At 39.7% G+C, this 23,972-nt stretch overlaps 1 protein-coding gene across 3 annotated transcripts in view; it reads right to left on the bottom strand.

The window, feature by feature from the left end:
- The window catches only part of FEM1C (fem-1 homolog C), a 43,897-nt gene that overhangs the window by 5,464 nt on the left and 14,461 nt on the right, over positions 1-23,972 (bottom strand). For 2 of the 3 annotated variants that reach the window (XM_044925500.2, XM_006047267.4), the window contains exon 2: positions 22,429-23,161. In XM_044925500.2, the coding sequence (XP_044781435.1) occupies positions 22,429-22,972 (544 nt within the window). In that variant the 5' untranslated portion in view covers positions 22,973-23,161. Of the gene's footprint in view, positions 1-22,428; positions 23,162-23,342; positions 23,588-23,972 lie in introns of all 3 variants that reach the window. The other variant, XM_025296426.3, reaches the window with a different exon arrangement.

Here is a 23,972-nt window from a genome sequence, read left to right as displayed (position 1 = left end):
CCAGAAGCAAATACAAATACTATTTAGATGAAACAATTACCACACTAAGGTTCAAATTATATACATATTCTTCATCTATAATGTCTGGTATCTAATCAAACATAATGGACAGAAGAGAAAATCAGGAGCCACAACACAAAAACCAAGAGAAATAAGAGCTAAGAGAAAAGCCCAACAGAGGACCTAGATAATACAGTTATCAAACACAAGACTTTGATGTAATAATTATGCTTAGAATATTCAGAAGGATTTAAAGTTTTCAGAATTAGAAAACTGGAAACTAAAAAAAAGAACCAAATGAACATTCTAGAACTGAAAAACTTAATGGGTGGCTTTAAAAGCAGACTACACACAGTTGAATAGAGAATCAGTGAACTAGAGAATAAGTCAGATGAAAATCCACAGAAAAATGCATGAAAGTAAAAGGATGAGAAAGCAGGAGACTACAGCAGACAGAGGAAAGGATGTCAGAAGGATTAGTATACTTAAAACCAGAATTCCAGAGCAAGAAAATGGACCCAAGGCAAGGCAAGATTTATAGAGATAAAGTCTTGAGAATTTCCTGAAGCTGATTAACAATTAAGCCACAAATTTAAAAAGTTTACAAACAAGAAGGCTAGATAAAAAACAAACTTAACACCGAGGCACACTACAGCAAAACTGCTGAATACTAAGGACAAAGAGAAAAATCTTAAAAGAATAGGTAGAAATGACCAGCAAAGTTCTCATCAGAAACAAAAGCCTTAAAGCAGTAAAGAAAAGAAATGCCAACTTATTTGTGAGATATCTAAATAAATATTGACTTTAAACATTATAGCAGGGTTTGAGATGTGTATACAAGAAAAATGCTTGATAGTAATAGCATACAAGTAATAAAGGCAATGCCAAAGAACGCTCAAACTACCGCACAATTGCACTCATCTCACATGCTAGTAAAGTAATGCTCAAAATTCTCCAAGCCAGGCTTCAGCAATACGTGAACTGTGAACTTCCTGATGTTCAAGCTGCTTTTAGAAAAGGCAGAGGAACCAGAGACCAAATTGCCAACATCCTCTGGATCATGGAAAAAGCAAGAGAGTTCCAGAAAAACATCTATTTCTGCTTTATTGCCTATGCCAAAGCCTTTGACTGTGTGGATCACAATAAACTGTGGAAAATTCTGAAAGAGATGGGAATACCAGACTCCCTGACCTGCCTCTTGAGAAATCTGTATGCAGGTCAGGAAGCAAGAGTTAGAACTGGACATGGAACAACAGACTGGTTCCAAATAGGAAAGGGAGTACGTCAAGGCTGTATATTGTCACACTGCTTATTTAACTTATATGCAGAGTACATCATGAGAAACGCTGGACTGGAAGAAACACAAGCTGGAATCAAGATTGCCAGGAGAAGTATCAATAACCTCAGATATGCAGATGACACCACCCTTATGGCAGAAAGTGAAGAGGAACTAAAAAGCCTCTTGATGAAGGTGAAAGTGGAGAGTGAAAAAGTTGGCTTAAAGCTCAACATTCAGAAAATGAAAAGATCATGGCATCCGGTCCCATCACTTCATGGGAAATAGATGGGGAGACAGTGGAAACAGTGTCAGACTTTATTTTTTTGGGCTCCAAAATCACTGCAGATGGTGACTGCAGCCATGAAATTAAAAGACGCTTATTCCTTGGCAGAAAAGTTATGACCAACCTAGACAGCATATTCAAAAGCAGAGACATTACTTTGCCAACAAAGGTCCGTCTAGTCAAGGCTATGGTTTTTCCTGTGGTCTCGTATGGATGTGAGAGTTGGACTGTGAAGAAAGCTGAGTGCCGAAGAATTGATGCTTTTGAACTGTGGTGTTGGAGAAGACTCTTGAGAGTCCCTTGGACTATGAGGACATCCAACCAGTCCATTCTGAAGGAGATCAGCCCTGGGATTTCTTTGGAGGGAATGATGCTGAAGCTGAAACTCCAGTACTTTGGCCACCTCATGCGAAGAGTTGACTCACCGGAAAAGACTCTGATGCTGGGAGGGATTGGGGGCAGGAGGAGAAGGGGACGACAGAGGATGAGATGGCTGGATGGCATCACTGACTCCATGGATGTGAGTCTGAGTGAACTCTGGGAGTTGGTGATGGACAGGGAGGCCTGGCGTGCTGCGATTCATGGGGTTGCAAAGAGTCGGACACGACTGAGCAACTGAACTGAACTGAACTGAATGATGGTAATGAGTTAAAGTATTCTAAGATTTCTGCGTTGCTTAAAAAAAAAAAAAAAGGTAAAATTAGTAATTTATGTTAGCCTTTAATAAGTCAAAGTAGTACTATCTAGAAGAACCACTAAAATAATAGAGGGTATACATGCAGATAATTACTACATATCCTATAATACAGAAAAAAATTGAAAAAATGAAAACTAATCCAAATGATGACAGAAACAAAGACTACAAAATAGCTGGAAAAATAAAAATTATTAAGTAGCTAGGAGATTAAAACCCAAATACATTAAGTAGTTATAGTAAATACAACAAATTAAATGTGCCATTAAAATACAAAAACTATCAGATTAAAAATACAAACATATAAAACTCAACTACATGCTGCTTACATGAGAAATACCTTAAATGTAAGAACAGAAAAAGGCTGATGTAAAATGATGAAAAAATATATCTTATGCAAAAACTAACCATAACAAAGCTATCTGATAGTAAAATATCACATTAAGTAGACTTTAAAACAAAATGTATGTTTAGAGATAAAGAAACATTTTATAATAATATAAAATTCAAAACAACATAAAGATGTAATTCTAAGTTTAATGATGAAAAAATATATATATCTTATGCAAAAACTAACCATAACAAAGCTATCTGATAGTAAAATATCAGATTAAGTAGACTTTAAAACAAAATGCATGTTTAGAGATAAAGAAACATTTTATAATAATATAAAATTCAAAACAACATAAAGATGTAATTCTAAGTTTGTTTTCAAATAAAAACACAACAAAATAAAGCAAAAATCAACAGAACTACAAAGAAAATCAGATAAATCCACTCATAATACATTTCAACACACCTTTCTCAATATACAAGACCAAAATCAGTAACGATACAGAAAATTAAATGAACACAATCAGTTCAGTTCAGTCACTCAGTCGTGTCCAACTCTTTAAGACCCCATGAACTGCAGCACGCCAGGCCTCCCTGTCCATCACCAATTCCCGGAGTTTACTCAGGCTCGTGTCCATTGTGATGCCATCTGTCATCCCCTTCTCCTCCTGCCTTCAATCTTTCTGAGCATCAGGGTCTTTTCAAATAAGTCAGTTCTTTGCATCAGGTGGCCAAAGTATTGGAGTTTCAGCTTCAGCATCAGTCCTTCCAATGAATATTCAGAACCGATTTCCTTTAGGATGGACTGGTTGGATCTCCTTACAGTCCAAGGGACTCTCAGGACTCTTCTCCAACACCACAGTTCAAAAGCATCAATTCTTCGGCATTCAGCTTTCTTTATATAGTCCAACTCTCACATCCATACATGACTACTGGAAAAACTATAGCTATGCCTAGGTGGGCTTTTGTTGGCCAAGTAATGTCTCTGCTTTTTAATATGCTGTCTAGGTTGGTCATAACTTTTCTTCCAAGGAGCAAGCATCTTTTAATTTCATGGCTGCAGTCACCATCTGCAGAATTTCATGGCTGCAGTCACCATCTGCAGTGATTTCGGAGCTCAAAAAAATAAAGTCTGTCACTGTTTCCATTGTTTCTCCATCTATTTGCCATGAAATGATGGGGCTGGATGCCATGATCTTAAGTTTTCTGAATGTTGAGCTTTAAGCCAACTTTTTCACTCTCCACTTTCACTTTCATCAAGAGGTTCTTTAGTTCTTCTTCACCTTCTGCCATAAGGGTGGTGTCATCTGCATATCTGAGGTTATTGATATTTCTCCCAGCAATCTTGGTGCCAGCTTGTGCTTCATCCAGTCCAGCACTTCTCATGAGGTATCTTCATATAAGTTAAATAAGCAGGGTGACAATATACAGCTGTTATGTACTCCTTTCCTGATTTGAAACCAGTCTGTTGTTCCATTTCCAATTCTAACTGTTGCTTCCTGACCTGCATACAGATTTCTCAGGAGACAGGTATTCCCATCTCTTTAAGAATTTTCCACAATTTGTTGTGATCCACACAGTCAAAGGCTTTGGCATAGTCAATAAAGCAGAAGTACATGTTTTTCTGGAACTCTCTTGCTTTTTCGATGATTCAGCAGATGTTGGCAATTTGATCTCTGCTTCCTCTGCCTTTTCTAAATCCAGCTTGAACATCAGGAAGTTCATAGTTCACATACTGTTGAAGCCTGGCTTGGAGAATTTTGAGCATTACTTTGCTACTGTGTGAGATGAGTGCAATTGTGCGGTAGTTTGAGCATTCTTTGGCATTGCCTTTCTTTGGGACTGGAACGAAAACTGACCTTTTCCAGTCCTGTGGCCACTGCTGAGTTTTCCACATTTGCTGGCATATTGAGGGCAGCACTTTCACAGCATCATCTTTTAGGATTTGAAATAGCTCAACTGGAATTCCATCACCTCCACTAGCTTTGTTTGTAGTGATACTTCCTAAGGCACATTTGACTTTGCATAATGAACACTATAGAGTTTCATTTTTTTTGCAAAGGATGCTTGGAGCATATATAAATACTGACAGCATTCTAGGCCCTAAAATGAGACTCACATAAATGTCCAGGGACTGAAACCACTGAACATGTTCTAAGTTCACAATACAAGTTAGATTAAAAACAAACAGGAGTTCCCTGGTGGTCCAGTGGTTAAGAATCCACCTGCCGAATGCAGGGGGACACAGGTTCAACCCCTGGTCCAGGCAGATCCCACATGCCACAAGGCAACTAAGCCTGTGCACCGCAGCTACTGAGCCTTCGCTTTAGAGCCTGGGAGCCGCAACAGAAGAAAGTGATGCAGTGAGAAGCCCCTGCCCTAGACTGCCTCAACTAGAGAAAGCCTGTATGCAGCAACTAAGACCCAGCACAGCCGAAAAAAAAAAAAACACCCTAGAAAAATCTCCACATACTTGAAATTTAAAAATATACTTCTAAATAGCACATGGGTCAAAGGAGGAATCCCAAAGGATAGCAGAAAATATTTTTAGCTGGATGATATAAAAACATTAAATAAAAAATCTTATGGGATATGTCTAAAAGTATGCTTAAATGTACATTAGAAAAGAAAGGCTGTTTGAAAAAACAGCTAAGTTTCCATCTCATGAAGTTATATGGAAAAAAGTAAAGTAAGCCTAGAGAAACTAGAAGTGAATAATAGAAAGCAGATATAAATGAAGAAAAAAGGTACCAGTAATTGTATTAACTACTGCCCTCTTGTACAGAGAAGGTGATGGCACCCCACTCCAGTACTCTTGCCTGGAAAATCCCATGGACGGAGGAGCCTGGTGGGCTGCAGTCCATGGGGTCGCGAAGAGTTGGACACAACCGAGTGACTTCACTTTCACTTTTCACTTTCATGCATTGGAGAAGGAAATGGCAACCCACTCCAGTGTTCTTGCCTGGAGAATCTCAGGAACAGGGGAGCCTGGTGGGCTGCCATCTATGGGGTCGCACAGAGTTGGACACGAATGAAGTGACTTAGCAGCAGCAGCAGCCCTCTTGTAATCTTATATTAGTAACTATGCAAAGTAGAGAAGATAAACTTGTTCTACAAATAGAAACCAGAGGAATTAGTATGAAAATCAAAATCCATGCCTCCCATTTGCCATTTCAATGTACTGCACATATCTAAGGTGGTATTTTAAATGCTAGTCATACTATACTCCTGTGAATAAGTTATTTCTAATAAAAACAAACCTCATAACAAAACTTCTACCAATCACGTTACTTTCCAACTCAAAAGCTTTTATGCTTCCTCTGAGGAAACAGCTGAAAATCTTTAAGATTTCAAAATTCTACAGCATTGATTCTCAAATCATTATCTGTGAGAGGGTGAGAAAGCACTAAAGCAGAAATCTACAGTTTCAGAAGGCATGTTACGTGAAGTAAAGTTTAATCTTGGTAGTCGAAACACACATAAGAAGAAACACTACAGGAAACAGATTTTTGAAAAGAGAAATATTTCCCTACCCTACTTCTCCAGCTTCACTTCTCGTCACCTCCAGTATGAATGCTGCTCTGCGTATCTAGCCCAGGAGCCACAGACTTGATCTGTAAAGGACTAGATAGTATTCAAGGTTTTGCAGGCCATACGGTCTTTGTTGTAATCACTCCACTCTACCAAATAACGAGAAGTATCCACAGGCAATTGGTTAAATTAACAGAATGGCTGTTATCCAACAAAACTTTATTTATGGACGGTAAAATACGGCTTTGTGTCCTGAAATATTCATTTTTTTCAACCACTAAAAAATACAAAAACCATATCTTAGCTTTCAGGCAATACAAAAGCAGGGGGTGGGCAGAATTTAACCTCTGGGGCACAGTTTGCCAACACCCACTCTGACCCAAAAGACATTATCAATACCTGCTATACCCAAGGCAGAGAAGCTGCTTAGCCTTCCTATCACACTCTATCCTACGTTACCTCTTCCAGCCCCACAAACAGCCCTGCTTACTTCCACCTCCATGCCTCTTAATTTTCCTGTAATATACTCCTCCTCCTTTACTTTTTTAACTTTCCTGCCATGTTTCAACAGATTTTAGCTGCTCAAAGAGGTTTTCTTGGTTATACTAATTTATCATTTTGAGAATGTCTGGTGAATGAAGGTTTCACTCATCCTGATAAGTACTCATGTAATACCTTGTGTAATACATTACATAGTATGCTGCTGTTGTTGTTTAGGCGCTAAGTTGTGTTCAACTCTTTGTGACCCCATGGACTGTAGCCCCCCAGGCTCCTCTGTCCATGGGATTTCCCAGGCCAAGAATACTGGTGTGGGCTGACATTTCCTTCTCCCGAGGACCTTCCCAATCCAAGGATCAAACCCACATCTCCTGCGTTGGCAGGTAGATTCTTTACCACTGAGCCACTGGAGAAGCCCGTATAATATGTTGTTGTTGTATTAGTTGTTCAGTTGCGTTTGACTTTGCAACGATATAGGTTTGTAGCCTGCCAGGCTCCTCTGTCCATTGAATTCTCCAGGCAAGAATATTGGAATGGGTAGGCATTCCCTTCTCCAGGGGATCTTCCTGACCCGGGGATGGAACCCAAGTCTCCCATATTGAAAGCAGATTGTTTATTTTCTGGGCCACAAGGGAAGTAACATAATATGTTCTGGCCTCACAGACAGGTTTTCTGACCTAAATGGCCTATTCCTAAAATACACAGAGCCCGTATTTCCTTTACATCCCAGATAGCAGTTAGCACAGTATCAAAGCTAAGGTAGATTCTTAAATTTTTAACACTAGATATCACAAAACATTATTTCAAATAAGGACAAAATAACTTTAAAAAGTAAAATCTTAGCAGAAGGATATAGTCTTTATTCTAACAAGTATATAACCACCATACTTTCATGCCCCTGCCCTAGGAGCCCTAAAAAAATCTTCAAATTATAGCCTAGTTCATTAGTTAAAAGTTTAGACAACAGGTAAAAAAAAAAAAAATCCCACCAAAATCCAAAACAAAAGCCTAGTTTTATTTATTCATTTCTGGCTTCACTGGGTCTTCGTTGCTTTGCATGGGCTTTTGCTAGTTGCCACAAACAGGGGCCGCTGTTCGCTGCTGCGTGCGGGCTTCCCCCCCCGCCGCTGCTTCTCATTGCGGAGGACCGGCTCTGGCTATGTGGACTTCGGGAGCTGCAGAACACAGGCGGGGCAGCTGCAGCGCGCGGGCTCTGGAGCAGATTCAGAAGTTGTGGTCCACAGGGTTAACTGCTCTGCCTGTGAAACCTTCCTGGACCAGGGACTGAACCCATGTCCCCTGCACTGGCAGGCAGATTCTTATCCAACGTGCCACCAGTGAAGTCCGAAAAGCATAATGTTAAAGCAACTATGTCATGTCTCCAAGTCTTTTTACATAGTATATTTTTATAAAGTTGTAATCAGAAAATATACAACTGTTTCCTGCTTTTCACCTACATCTGAGTCATTCTGTCATGTTCCATGTACATGGTCTACATGAACTACACAGATACTATCAATTTACATAAACACTTTGCTGATGGACATTTGCACTGCTTCAGAATTTTCACTATAAGACTAATGCCTAAAAAAATGTAACGACAGATAACAGACCAGTGATTGCCAGAGGGTGGGCGCTGAGAGAATGCAAAGGGGCAATACAGGAGTTTTTCATTCCATCTATATTGCAGTGGTGGTTAAATTACTGCTTATGTTCATCGAAACTTAGAGAACTATATACTAAAAAGGATGGATTTTATTGTACATGAAGTGTACTTCAATAAACAAATGACATAAAAATTAATCCCTACCTTAGAACCAGAAATATGTGACAGATTAACAGACATCTTTAATTCACTTCCAAAGGCGTCATAAAATCTTTCAAAAGATTCTTCTGAATCTTTATAATTCAAAAGAATTATAAATTCCTTTAAAAGAATGCTTCTATGGTATTCCTTCTAGCACTGGAATTAACTGTAATTATATTACCTCTAAACCTGGGTATCATGGCATCTGGTCCCATCACTTCATGGGAAATATATGGGGAAACAGTGGAAACAGTGTCAGACTTTATTTTGGGGGGCTCCAAAATCACTGCAGATGGTGACTGAAGCCATGAAATTAAAAGACGCTTACTCCTTGGAAGGAAAGTTATGACCAACCTAGACAGCATATTAAAAAGCAGAGACATTACTTTGTCAACAAAGGTCCGTCTAGTCAAGGCTATGGTTTTTCCAGTGGTCACGTATGGATGTGAGAGTTGGACTATAAAGAAAGCTGAGCATAGAAGAATTGATGCTTTTGAACTGTAGTGTTGGAAAAGACTCTTGAGAGTCCCTTGGACTGCAAGGAGATCCAACCAGTCCATCCTAAAGGAGATCAGTCCTGGGTGTTCATTGGAAGGACTGATGCTGAAGCTGAAACTCCAATACTTTGGCCACCTCATGCAAAGAGTTGACTCATTGGAAAAGACCCTGATGCTGGGGCAGGAGAAGAAGGGGATGACAGAGGATGAGATGGCTGGATGGCATGACTGACTCGATGGACATGAGTCTGGGTAAAGTCCGGGAGTTGGTGATGGACAGGGAGGCCTGGCATGCTGAGATTCATGGGGTTGCAAAGAGTTGGACACTGAGTGATTGAACTGAATTGATACCTGGGTATCCAGAACATTTTCCCATGTCTGTTCACAAACTTTATTTTCTTTCAGGACATGTATATTTATGTTCCCATTTCTGGGGTAAGTCTAATTTTCAACATATAAGTACTTTATAAAATGATATATGTATATAATAGTCCATTATATTTACTGCATATATTTTCCTTTTTTCTTTCATTCAAGAATTAGATAACACTATAAATGCAAGGTCCCGTGGAAAAATATAACAAGCTGATTTAAAAATCAAGTTACCATGGCCTTGTGAGTAGTTTGTGCTAAACTATATATGTCAAAGATCAGTAAGATCACATCTAACTCTTGCTAGGTAACTTCACTGATTTAAACTTTTATTGCATAATATTATTTGCCAGGTACTACTGAAGATTCAACTCAGGCATTTTCCGTGGGTTACGTGCCTCTTAGAATCCACCTATCAATGAAGGGGACATGGGTTGGATCCCTGGTCTGCAAACTAAGATCCCTCATGACACGCTGCGGGGTAACCAAGCCCATGAGCCACAACTACCGGGCCCGTGCGCCACGACTTGGGAGGAGCCTCCACCTGCCACAGCCAGAGCAAGTCCGTGGGCAGCAAGGAGACCCAGCACAGCCGAAAGTTAATTAGTTAAAAATACCTATCTTCTCTAAAAAGTGAAATAAAGGGTATTTAGCATTAAAATTTAATGAATTTACCTTCAGCTAAAGAAAAAAGATTAAGAGCAGCTGACCCTTGAATAACTCGGGGATTAGGGACACAGACACTCCATGCACTGGAAAATTCAAGTGTAGACAACTTACAGTCAGCCCTTGGTATCCATGGTTCCTCATCCTCAATGTGTATTATAGTTATTATTGAAAATAATTAATATATGGATGGGCCCCTGCAGCTCGAACCCATGTTGTTCAAGGGTCACCAGTACCTTATTATACAATTCTCAATGCCTGATTAAGAAAAAATAAATTTCTGGAGAAAAAAATAAAATTTCTGGTACTGAATTCATAATGGCAAATTTTTTATGATTTCTCAAAAGATGTGTCTATTATATGGACATTTCTATAAAATCAAACTGATGGTACATTAAGTGTTAAAAGTTATTTCCAAAGAAAGTTAAAAGAGTAACCATCCAAATACACTAGCTTTCAACTATATAATAACACAGAGACAGTGCTTTAAAACCATGAAAGAAGAAAACACAGCCATGTTCACTGGGCTATTTTGGAGATGGCTACTATGGGAAAGAGACTGTGGGAAGTGCTCACACATTAAAGTATGATGGTATTCCTCAAAAAGACGTGTGAAGTGCCAATCCTAAACGCTGGTAACTTTAAAGAGACTTAGAAATTTTTGATAGCAGGCTCAAAAGAGATAGGAATTTATGCTCAATTGTGAAAGGTACCTAACGGTGGCATCAAGATTTTTCTAAAATTAATAATCCAAAAACATATTAGTATTCTGAGTAAGGATTAGTCTGAGCCTGAAGAGTTCCCCTGATCCAAACCAGATGTTCAGGGAATGACTAAACAATAAATAAGTGGTGTCACCAACCACCAACCATAATTAAATTATACAAGAACTTCAATACAGCATTATAAATATCTCAATTTGGGTAAAACTACTTAAGATTCACTAGGATCAGAACTGCCAGTTTTCAAAGTACTCCCAAGTAGCAAACAGAATTTATCTTTTTAATGAAATGAAAAGTCTTCATAAAAGCTGTAAAATATTTAACAAATGCAAAATGTCCACTATAATTTAAACTGCTTTTTCTAACAATATCCATTCAACAGATTCTGCTTTTCTTAAAAGTCTTCACAGAGTTCAAACTTTGTGTATGTTTTTTGTATAAGTCAAATAATGTTGTGCTTCTCAAACTTTAAAGTAAAAAACACCAGAGATCACACCAAAATACAGATTCTGATTCAGGTGAGCCAAGATGGGCCCAAGTGATGACTACACTCCTGGTCTTCGCTACTTCGCGCAGAAAGGAGACAGAAAAAGAACCTTTATTTTCTTGTTTGCTGCACAGGTATTTGCCATATAGCTAACATGTCCAGTAACTATATCAAGTGTTAAGAAGAGAAGTTTAAAACAGACCTGTTTTATATTATACAGAAATGAAAATTCTCCATTCCTCTTTATTCTAAATTTAAACATTATAAGCCATAGCAGGAATAGGGTGGGTCTGCTAGATTATGGACCTAACAGAAGCAGAAGATATTAAGAAGAAATGGCAAGAATACACAGAAGAAGTGTACAAAAAAAGATCTTCACGACCCAGATAATCACGATGGTGTGATCACTGACCTAGAGCCAGACATCCTGGAATGTGAAGTCAAGTGGGCCTTAGAAAGCATCACTACGAACAAAGCTAGTGGAGGTGATGGAATTCCAGTTGAGCTATTCCAAATCCTGAAAGATGATGCTGTGAAAGTGCTGCACTCAATATGCCAGAAAATTTGGAAAACTCAGCAGTGGCTACAGGACTGGAAAAGGTCAGCTTTCATTCCAATCCCAAAGAAAGGCAATGCCAAAGAATGCTCAAACTACCGCACAATTGCACTCATCTCACATGCTAGTAAAGTAATGCTCAAAATTCTCCAAGCCAGGCTTCAGCAATACGTGAACTGTGAACTTCCTGATGTTCAAGCTGGTTTTAGAAAAGGCAGAGGAACCAGAGACCAAATTGCCAACATCCGCTGGATCATGGAAAAAGCAAGAGAGTTCCAGAAAAACATCTATTTCTGCTTTATTGCCTATACCAAAGCCTTTGACTGTGTGGATCACAATAAACTGTGGAAAATTCTGAAAGAGATGGGAATACCAGACCACCTGACCTGCCTCTTCAGAAATCTGTATGCAGGTCAGGAAGCAACAGTTAGAACTGAACATGAACAACAGACTGGTTCCAAGTAGGAAAAGGAGTACGTCAAGGCTGTATATTGTCACCCTGCTTATTTAACTTCTATGCAGAGTACATCATGAGAAACGCTGGACTGGAAGAAACACAAGCTGGAATCAAGATTCCCAGGAGAAATATCAACAACCTCAGATATGCAGATGACACCACCCTTATGGCACAAAGTGAAGAGGAACTCAAAAGCCTCTTGATGAAGGTGAAAGTGGAGAGTGAAAAAGTTGGCTTAAAGCTCGACATTCAGAAAACAAAGATCATGGCATCCGATCCCATCACTTCATGGGAAATAGATGGGGAAACAGTGGAAACAGTGTCAGACTTTATTTTTCTGGGCTCCAAAATCACTGTAGATGGTGACTGCAGCCTTGAAATTAAAAGACGCTTGCTCCTTGGAAGGAGTTATGACCAAGCTAGATAGCATATTCAAAAGCAGAGACATTACTTTGCCAACAAAGGTCCATCTAGTCAAGGCTATGGTTTTTCCTGTGGTCATGTATGGATGTGAGAGTTGGACTGTGAAGAAGGCTGAGCGCCGAAGAATTGATGCTTTTGAACTGTGGTGTTGGAGAAGACTCTTGAGAGTCCCTTGGACTGCAAGGAGATCCAACCAGTCCATTCTGAAGGAGATCAGTCCTGGGATTTCTTTGGAAGGAATGATGCTAAAGCTGAAACTCCAGTACTTTGGCCACCTCATGCGAAGAGTTGACTCACTGGAAAAGACTCTGATGTTGGAAGGGATTGGGGGCAGGAGGAGAAGGGGACGACAGAGGATGAGATGGCTGGATGGCATCACTGACTCAATGGACGTGAGTCTGGGTGAACTGCAGGAGTTGGTGATGGACAGGGAGGCCTGGCGTGCTGCGATTCATGGGGTCACAAAGAGTCGGACATGACTAAGAGACTGAACTGAACTGAACTAGATTATAGTTTGATCCACAGAAAGCTTTTATCCATGTAGTAAAAGGTATCAGTAAACCCTGCAGACTATTTTTAACAATTTTCTTAAGTCAAATTGAAGTGATCCAAAGTCAGATTTTTTAAAAAATTAATTTGTAAAAGAAAATACAAATTGCTCTAGACAATACCATCAAAAGAGTGAAAATCCACAGGATAGGAGAAGGTATTTGTAAATCATATATCTGGTAAAGACTTGTACTCAGAATATATAAATTGCTCTTCAGTTGCTCAGTTGTGTTTGACTCTTTGCAACCACATGGACTGCAGCATGCCAGGCTTCCCTGTCCATCACCAACTCCCCGAGCTTACTCAAACTCATGTCCATCAAGTTGGTGATGCCAACTCCAGTTGATGATGCCAATTCACGTCCATCGAGTCGGTGATGTAACAACTCCAACAAGAGTTGTAAATTACTCTTACAACTCAGTAATAAAAAGATAAATTACCCAATTTTAAAACATGCAAAGGATAAGAAGACATTTCTCTAAAGAAGATATACAAATGACCAATAAGCACATGAGAAGATGCCCAACATCATTAACCACTGGAGAAAAAGAAATCAAAACCGCAATGAGACACCATTTCACAGCCACTAAGAAAACTATGTTAAAAAAGAAAGGGGACTTCCCTGGTGGTCCAGTGGTTAAGAATCTGCCTGCCAACGCAGGGGACATGGGTTCAATCCCTGCTTCAGAAGACTCCACATGCAGCAGAGCAACTAATCTCATGAGCTGCAACTGCTGAAGCCCGTGCACCCCAAAGCCCGAGCTCCGCAGTGAGAGAAGCTGCTGCAATGAAAAGGCCTCGCGCTGCAACTACAGAGCAGCTCCTACTCGCCAAGACTAAGCAAGCTTGTGAGCGACAACAAAGGCCCAGTGCAACCGAAAATAAATAGAAACTTAGTTTTTAAAAGAGTAATAGCATGTTTGTAAAGGTGTGGAAAAATTAGAACCCTTCTTCAATGTTGATAGGGATGCAGCGACTTTGAAAGACCCAGTTTGGCAGTTCCTTAAAAAAATAGTTACCATATGACCCCAAAATTCTATTCCAACATATATGCCTGAGGGAAATGAAAAATATATACCCACAGAAGAATTCGTGCACTAATATTCATAGCAGCATTATTGATAACAGCCAACAAGTAGGAACAACCCCAATGCCCATTAAGTGATGAAAGGATAAATGCAGTGTATGTATAGACTGGATTATTCAGCAATAAAAAGCACTGATGCTGCAAAATGGATGTCTTTTAAACACTATGCTAAGTGAAAATTGCAAAAGACTACATAGTATGATTTCACTCATCAGAAATGTGAGGAGGAGGCAAATTTACAAAGACAGAAATATGAGTGGTCGCCTAAGACGAGTGCACCTGGGGGTGAAGACAGAGTGAAGGGGAGAATGGGAGTGATTATTAATGGGAAAGGGGTCTTGGGGGGAGGGGGGACGAGAGACTAATTTTGGTGACAGCTGCACAAATCTATGACCGTACTAAAAATCAGTGAGCCCTTTAAATGGGTGAACAGTATGTGAGTTATGTGTCAAAGCTGTTTTAAAACCAAAGTGTGTTTTTAGTAAAGTGTAAGTTTTGACTGATAAAAGCAGCAATTAAAAGGTCTTTCATTGTAATAGATTCATCTGGAAATGCACAAAAACAGTTCTCATCCCTCCTCTTTAGCCTACTGTGCTTGGCATCCATTTTTCAACCCTGCAGCTGGGGCTAAGCTGAGTTTTAAGAGAGGTCTACCTATGAAGACTAGGAGGGAGGTGTGTAGTTCAACTGCATAAAAATACTGATTTCAAGCATTTTATTCCTGTATTTATTCCTGGTATTAGCTATTTATGCCAATAGCTAATTGGTAAGGAGACATGAATTTGACCCCTGGTTTGGGAAGATCCCCTGGAGAGGAAAATGGCAACCCACTTCAGTATTCTTGCCTGGCAAATTCCATGGACAGAGGAGCCTGGCGGGCTACATTTCATGGGGTCACAAAAGAGTCAGATATGACTTAGCAACTAATCAACAGCAGCACCATGTGTTAAGGGAGCAGGTGGGGAGGGTAGAGAGGAACCCTTTAGGATATTAAAGGAGCACAGCGCCCAGCCTAATCTCCAGGGACAGAGGAACGCAATGGATAGTTTCCTACGGCACCGAGTCAACTGACACGCCATCTACAGCTCAGCTCCCCAACCAGGATGCCACGTCTCCCTGAGGACACAGAGAAAGTGTGCCAGGGGATTCAGGAAGGAAAGGAATGAACAAGAAACAGCTTGCAGGAGTAACCTGATCTGTGATTAAAACATTAATGAATCTGGGACTTCCCTGGTGGTCCGGTGGTTAAGACTACTTGGGTGCAATCCTTGGTTGGGGAACTAAGATCTCACATGCCGTGTGATGTGGCCAAAAAAAAAAAAAGAACAAATTCAACTAGTAAATATTATCATTAAATCAAAATAAACACAGAATGTTACAAGTAGAAAATTTTAAATTCCTCTCTTTTACTCTTCTCTGCTAGTAGGTGTATCCTGAGGTAACCAAGAGCTAAGCTAGAGTTCTCAAAGAGAAAGAGAATTTCGGCTTCCAACACTCTTAAGTCCTGAGTGGAGTAGAGTGAAAGTCGCTTAGTCATGTCCGACTCCTTGGGATGGACTATCCAGTCCATGGAATTCTCCAGGCCCGAATAGTGGCCTGGGTAGCCTATCCCTTCTCCAGGGGATCTTCCCAACCCAGGAATCGAACTGGGGTCTCCAGCACTGCAGGCAGATTCTTACCAACTGATCTATCAGGGTGTAAGTCCTAAAGTATACAAATAACCTATTTACATGGCAAGTCATTATCTTTGTCCATTACCTTATTTCCAACCATTCTTAATTTACAGTGGAGATTTTCTTTTATGTATTCTTTTTGGATTTACAGTGGGTAACAAAAAAAAGAAAGGATCTTTAAACAAAAAATCACCTTGATTGAAATACATCTATACCTAAAACTGCCTATATGGTGGGAGAGAATGCCTGGGGTTTGCTTTAAACTACTGTAGATAACAAAATAAGTGAATGAAGGAAATGTATTTTTTAACATACACTGGCAAATGTGGATAATTGTTGAAGCAAGATGGTAAGTACATAGTAGTTTAAAGTATTCTTCTCTCTACTTTTTCCACTTGCACCTAAGTTAGAAAATGTCCATAATAAACAGGCAAATAAACTGTCTGAACTAACTCTCTCTCAAATCCTTTTAAAGGTATTAAGGTTGGTGCAAAAATAACTGCAGTTGAACTCTGCCATTTGATACTGGAATACATTCTTAAATAAATGTGGTTATGTTATACATCATTTTAATATGCATTTCTCACTTTATGTTTTTTGCTAATGACTTATTGTGAAGTTGCTCAGTCGTGTCCAACTCTTTGCAACCCCACGGCCTGCCAGGCTCCTCCATCCATGGGATTTTCCAGGCAAGAATACTGGAGTGGGTTGCCATTTCCTTCTCCAGAGGACCTTCCCAACCCAGGGATTGAACCTGGGTCTTTCAGTTTGTAGGCAGACGCTTTTACCGTCTGAGCCACCAGGGAAGTATTTTAGAGTTAGGGAAGTGATGTTAGAGAAAAAGCAATTTCAAGCAATCTTCTCATTTGAGTTCAATATGGGTCATAAAGCCATGGAGACAACTCGCAACATCCAACAATGTATTTGGCCCAGGAACTGCTACTGAACATATACTGCAGTGGTGGTTCAAGAAATTCTGCAAAGGAGACGAGAGCCTTGAGGACGAGGAGCGTGGTGACTGGCCACTGGAAGCTGACAATGACCAGCTGAGAGGGTCATCAAAGCTGATCCTCTCAAAACTACAGAGAAGTTACCGAAGAACTCAACGTTGGCACTTCTATGGTCTATTCAGCATTAGAAGTAATTGGAAAGGTGAAAAAGCTCGATAAGTAGATACCTTATGAGCTGACCAAAAATCACAAATGCTGTATTTTCAAGGGTTGTCTTCTCTTAATCTATGCAACAACAATGAACCATTTCTCGACTGGACTGTGACATGCAGTGAAAAGTGGACTAGTGACGGCCAGACTCGTGGCTGGACCAAGAAGCTCCAAAGCACTTCCCAAATCCAAACTTGCAACCAAAAAAGTTGTGGTCACTGTTTGCTGGCTTGCTGCCTGTCTGATCCGTATAGCTTTCTGAATCCTGGCGACACCGTTACATCTGAGAGGTATGCTCAGCAAATGGAGGAGATGCACAGAAAACTGTGATGCCTGCAGCTGGCACTGGTCAACAGAATGGGCCCAATTCTTCTCCACAGCAACGCCCAACAGCACGTCACACAACCATGCTTCAAAAGTTGAACAAACTGGGCTACGAAGTTTTGCCTCATCTGTCAAATTCACCTGACCTCTCACCAACTGACTACCATGCCTTCAAGCATCTTCACAACTTTTTGCAGAAAAAATGCTTCCACAACAACGAGGAGGCAGAAAGTGCTTTCCAAGAGTTCACTGAATCCTGAAGCACAGATTTTTATGCTATAGGAATAAACAAACTCGTTGGCAAAAATGTGTGGACTGTAATGGTTCCTATTTTGATTAACAAGGATGTGTTTGAGCCTAGTTATAATGATTTAAAATTCATGGTCTGAAGCCCAAGTTACTTTTTCACCAACCTACTGTCTATACTTATGAGCCTACATGAGTTTCTGTTTTCTGAACCGCTCTAGAGCTCCACCTGTACCACTTATTTTTCACACTCACTGTCCCAATGTCTTCATGTATGTATTTCTGTACTAAAATGACTTGAAAACACAGTCCTTACCATCAAAGAGCTCATATTCTTTCCTCTCTTAAATGCAACACATTCATTCAACAAGCTTATTGACCAAATGTCCATTGTGGTCGGGATTTCTCTAACACATGGATACAAACACCAGGTCTCTAACCTCAAAGAGCTCACAATGTAATAGAATTAGAATGTTGTAAGACAGGGTTCTCTTAAAAAAAAAAAAAAAAAAAAAAACTCAGTCATTCCTTACTAAAAACATTTACCGGCTTACCACTGCATAAAGAATAAAATCAAAGTCCTTTATCTGGAAATCAATGTCCTGTAAAGTTTAGCCCTGAGTGCCCACTGGTCTAAATACGCCTACTTTCCAATTTCTGTACCCTCCAAGCATATTTCTCAATGTGCCTTTCTTACGTCATTCCTTAAGTCTTAAAAACTGTATCAGATTCCTTCTGCAGATCTGAACTCCAGCAATTCTTTTAAAGCCCAGTTAACTTCTCCATGAAGCCTTTCCAGTTACTCTTCCAAAACTCTATAGAATGAATTTATACTATTCCTTTAACAGCGAACACATGTGATGTGCTCTATCTTTTCAAAGCCTCCACAATGTCTTGACACAATACCTTGCCGACAGAAAATGCACAGGAATTATCTGATTACCAATTTATTTAATTATCCTGGATAATTAAAAGTGATCGACCCATGCCTAAAGATAGTGTGTCCTCTGGGGCCAGTCTCCCCAGCTCCAACTCAGAGCCATTTTATAGGTCTCTAGCACTCAATCACTTTCAGCTGCTCAATTTCCAGCTGAATTAAGGACTGAAGTTTCTCATAGATCTGCAAAGTCCTACTCAGAGCCTTTTGTTTGTTTTTGGCGTTTGAAAACAAACAAACAAACAGAAAACCTCAAATAAAAACAGAACAAAAAAACAAAAACAAAAAACTCAAATAAAAAAGGACCAATTAAAGTCAAAAAGTCAAAAATGACTATAACTATGAAGTACTGAGATAAATGTGGATGGCTCTAAGATGGGCTTGTCTGATCACTTCTCGTTTAGGGACTCTGTTTAAATAGCAACCAACTTTCCTGTCTCAAAAATCAACTGCTGTGCTAAACTGGAGAAGCACATAAAATATCTCAGTTTTTCTCCTCTTTCTAAATGCCATGGGAACCCACTGCCCCTTCAGATAATGGGTTAGTTGGGGATAAAGTATTTCCAAAAATCTAAGACAAGAAAACACCACTGCTGCACTTAGCATATTGTGGTTGAAGTGTCTGCTTATGAGCCTGTCTCTCCAATCCAACCATGAGCTCCTCAGGAGCAGGGAATCAAGGACTGAATCTTGTCTTACTCATCTTTGTAAGCTGGTGGTTTCACTAAGTCATGTCCGACTCTTGTGACCCCACGGACTGTAGCCCACCAGGCTCCTCTGTCCATGGGATTTTCCAGGTAAGAATACTGGAGTGTGTTGCCATTTTCTTCCTAACAGCCTGGTACACTCAAGGAACTCAATAAATACTCTCAATTAATGAATGAATTCCACCTTAGGTTAAAACATGTTCAAAATGCCAACAGCCTGTTAAAAAGTAATGGAAAGAGGTTAACTAATATATTCAAATACCAACTGCCTGTTAAAAAGTAATGGAAGGTAGAAGTCACATGAATTTTACATTTTAGCAGACCAAGCATAATCTACTGGCAACTTCTTTCTTCAGAACCATTTCCAACAGCTGACATATAAAATAAAATTTCCTAAGAAATTATTCCATTTTACCCCTAGTCTTACCAGTTTTTCCCATTTTTTGGATGAGGATAAAAAATGTGGGGGGAAAAAATCCTTTCTTGATGCTCTACCAGATCCTTCTACAGTGCTCCTGCCTCAGTTTCAACTGGTTCCTGTTTTTCTATTACCCCAAACCCATAAAACTAAAAAATGAAAAAGTCTGAATAGTAGATGAGAGAGTCATTATCAAAGAATGGAAGCTTCAGGATCAGAGTGGGGGAGGTACAAATGTACTTTAATCTGCTCCCAACGTTCATTAATTACGACTAACTGTCAAATTTAAGGGCACCATACAAAAATTCAAATACTGCACACAAAGTGATATATTATATATACATATAATAATACATGTGTTTGTTTGTATATATATGTATATAAAATTGAAGCTATATAAAACAATTTTTGGTATTAAAAAATTACATGTACCTTAAAAAAAAGTATATTAAAAAAAAAAAACTCTAGAATTAGCCGAGAGAGCATATACATCCTCAAGTACAAAACTGTATGATGACTGTATTTAAAGGGAACAGTCTTCTTAAATACCAAAGGTAATCAAGTTAAATATTGTTCAGTTTACTGAGGAAAAACGCTCACTAAAATATGGGCTATTTACAGTACAGTTCTCCCAAATATTATATCTTTAGAAGCATAAAAAATTTCTAAAAACAGAAGGGAGATAGCACCAGTACTCATCCCTCCACTGACATGAGTTTAAAACATGCTCCAAACTGATTTAAATACATGAGTTTACCAACAATCTGTACATCATTAGGTTGATGAATAAAAAGCTGAAACAAACTAAAAATTCAACAAGCCTATCATGCAGCCATATCTTTTAACCCTTTCTCTTCTAGGTATGATTTCAAAGCATTCCTAATACTAACATGGCCAATTAAGCAGTAATTTGTTCTTTCAAAACAATCATTCTTTAAAAGAATGGTGACTGTTTCAGAAAAAAAGTCATGCTGTCCTTTGTCTCAATAGCTACCTCAAAGATAATCAGGAACGATGAATCTACAAGAATGTTTACAGAAACATTTCTTATAGTGAGAAGCCAGAAGCAAAGCAATGTAAAACTCCATTAGAAGAAGAGTAAGCAGCTATTGAAATTAAAGAGCTATAATTAATGCCATTAAGGATAACATTTATTAAGCTAAAAAATAGGTACACAAGAGCATATAAAATAAAATTGCATACATATATCTAAATGCAAAATTCAGTATCTTTGGGAGGATTATCTCTAAGTGCTGGAATTTTGTGAGATTTTTATACTTGGTTGGGAAAAAAAATTATTAAAATCACAATGAGATTGTATCATTTTTATGACAAATCTTTTTTTAAAAGATTATACTAACTTCAGTAAATATGTCCAGTAACTTTGTAGAGACCTGTAATTTTGAGGTTTAGCTGCTCTGAGAGGCAGTCACTAACACAGTGACAAATAAGCATTCACTTTAATTCAGCAAATCCACTTATTTACAATAGAGCTGTTTTCACAGAAGTGTGCAAAGACACACATTTGTTCAAGAATATTCATAGCAGCACTGTTTATTCTGGATGTGACCTAACTGCCCATCAACCAGGACTAGATACATTATGCACTCTCATACAATGAAATACTGTGTAGCCATGAAACAGAATGAGATGGTTGTGTGTGTTGGAGTTGAATGATATCCAAGATAAATTAAAAAAAGAAAAGAAAGAACAGTATATAGCAAGTAACAAAGAAGGAAGAGGGAGAGATATACAAATATACTTTCATTTGCATAGACTATCTTGAGGACACACAAAGCACTCTAAATAGTGGTTGGAGGTCTAGAAATGAAAGGTAGTAAGACTTATTTTTCATAGCAAACACTACAAATCAATTTGTATTGTATGATTCTTTTTTATCATGTATGTATGCTCTTTTAAATTTTATAGTTTTTCAACATTAGACAGTGAATTACTTTCCTTTGCATAAACAAACATGTGTAAGGAAAATAACATTAAGCATCAGTATTATATTATCATAGCAGTTGTTTTTAACAGTTAAAAAAATATCCTAAAAAAGGATATACAACCATAAACCTGAGCTCCTCTTCTGGACAAAGATATTTACACTGTTGCTAGTCAACAAATCCACAGCTGCTTAACCTAGTCCTTGTTTTGCTCTCAGCACTGTAGCAGTTTTAAAAAACCTGCCTTCCCTCTTGCTATATTTAATGAAAGGATTTTCTACTGGCCACAAAATAAGTAGGGAATAAGGAAACAGATTTTCTTCTTTTCAATGATATTAAATCCTTCCAAGTCAGTATGGCCTGGTCTTCCCTGATGGAATAACAAATGAAATGCCTACCTAAGATAAACAAAATGATGACTCACTAAATATAGTAGTTTCTACTTCAAGGGTGCTCTAAAAAAATAAAACCTAAAATAATGTATCACATCAAAGTATATTCTTAAGTAAACACAAGTATAATCGCTCAGATCAACTGCCACTAACATGCTCTAAACTTTGGGGAACCCACTTTCCAAGAATTGGAAGTCACTCCAAATAAAAAGAGAAAATGCTGCTTAACCCAGTGATAGAGGTCTTTTTTAGGAAGGGACACCTAATCAAAACAGGCCTGTCGATGCTGGCTTACTCAACACCACTGCTTAAAATTATGTGTCACACTTCCTGAAAATAAGTGCCAAACACTTTAAAAAATTAAAATGAAGACGATGAACTCACCTTTAACACTTTTCCTATTGACATCTGCCCCCTTTTCAAGTAAATACTGAGCAATCTCTTTGTGTCCTTTATAACATGAGATCATCAAGCACGTATGCCCATGGCGGTTTGACACTTCCAAATCAGCTTTGTGTTCTACCAGGTACTTGACTATTTCCAAATGGCCATCAAAACAGGCAGCTCGAAGGGGCGTGGAATTGGTTAAAGTCGTGTTGTTGACAGACGCTCCGTGATTTAACAAAGACTGAACCACCTTCAGATGTCCTGCTGCGGAAGCGGCCCACAAAGGCGGAGCCCCCTCAATGGTTTCCCCATCAAAACTGACGGAGCCCCCTACTTCTATGGAGGCACTGCACCGCTCTAGGAGGAATTCCACCATGTCAAGATGCCCATACCTGGCGGCCATCAAGAGTGGCGTGGCCCCATTTGTTTTTTCAGAGATCAAGGAGGAAACCTCCTCTTTGGATTTGCTTGCCAACAATTTGGTGAGAAGCCGGAGTTTGCCATCTCGAGCTGCGTTAAATACTGCTGTCTTTAGATCCATTTATGTCCAGTTGAGAGGCTGTGCTTTATTTATCCTTCGAAGCAAAGCTCCAGCTTAACTCTATCGACCCAGGCAAGAGTTAGAGGAACCAAAGTTCAGTGTTAATCACTGCACCCCAGAACGGATATAAAACCACGGAGAGTGTGTTCTGTCTACTGCCTTCCAACATCTGACAACCAGAGCACCAAACTAGAAAAAGAAGAAAAAAAAAAAAAGTAGCAGTTTTGATTTTCCACAGGTAAAGGCGGAAACACTAGGTTTTCTTAATTTCTACTTCTGGGGAAGAGAGCCATACTTTAGGGAGTACTCCGCGCCCCCCCGCCCCAGGCCCCGAAAAAGGTGGGAAAGGAGAATACAAAAAGATACACACAGAGACCCAAATGTTTTCGTGGAAGGCAGTCTCTTCTCTATATACGGTAAATTTAAACACGCAACCGGTTTTCTCGCCTCCTAAGCAGCCAAGCTTTGTTCTAGTTTCTGCTCTGCACACGCCCAGGGAGAGTACAACCGACAGAGGCAGAAGGCGCGGGTGCAGAAATGTTTCCCTTTCTCACATCTGCAGAGGAGAGCGGGCCAAGGGCGCGAGGCTGGAAGGCCCTGTTGTCGCCTGGATGGCTTTCCAGAAGGAACAGAAAAAAAGGTCGGACTCGACAAACTGCGGCCAGCTAACGCCAAAACCCTCACCCGAAAGGTTCTCTTCCCTTTAAAACTACTCGAGACTCAGGAAATCCGGCTGCCTTTTAGCTAACTTCATCCGCCCCGTTTTGATCCTCCCCGCCAAGGGATCCGTAAGTTCCCCAAACCACGATCGCCCCTACATAACCTTCACCTGTACCATTTCCAGATACAGGCAGTCTCCCCACACCCCCAAGCTCCTCGACCGGCCGCGACCCGCTCCCGGCGCCCGCCCAGCCCGTGGCCTCCAGCCCGCCTCCCGCATTCCGCGGCTGGGGGCGCCCTCCTTCCCCTTCCCGCCCAGGCCTCCCCTCAGGCCCCTCAG

The sequence above is a fragment of the Bubalus bubalis genome, chromosome 11 (assembly GCF_019923935.1).
Source record: "Bubalus bubalis isolate 160015118507 breed Murrah chromosome 11, NDDB_SH_1, whole genome shotgun sequence".
In the NCBI taxonomy this organism is placed as follows: Eukaryota; Metazoa; Chordata; class Mammalia; order Artiodactyla; family Bovidae; genus Bubalus; species Bubalus bubalis.
The sequence above is the reverse complement of the archived record's forward strand: the minus strand, read 5'-3'. Positions and strand labels throughout refer to the sequence as shown.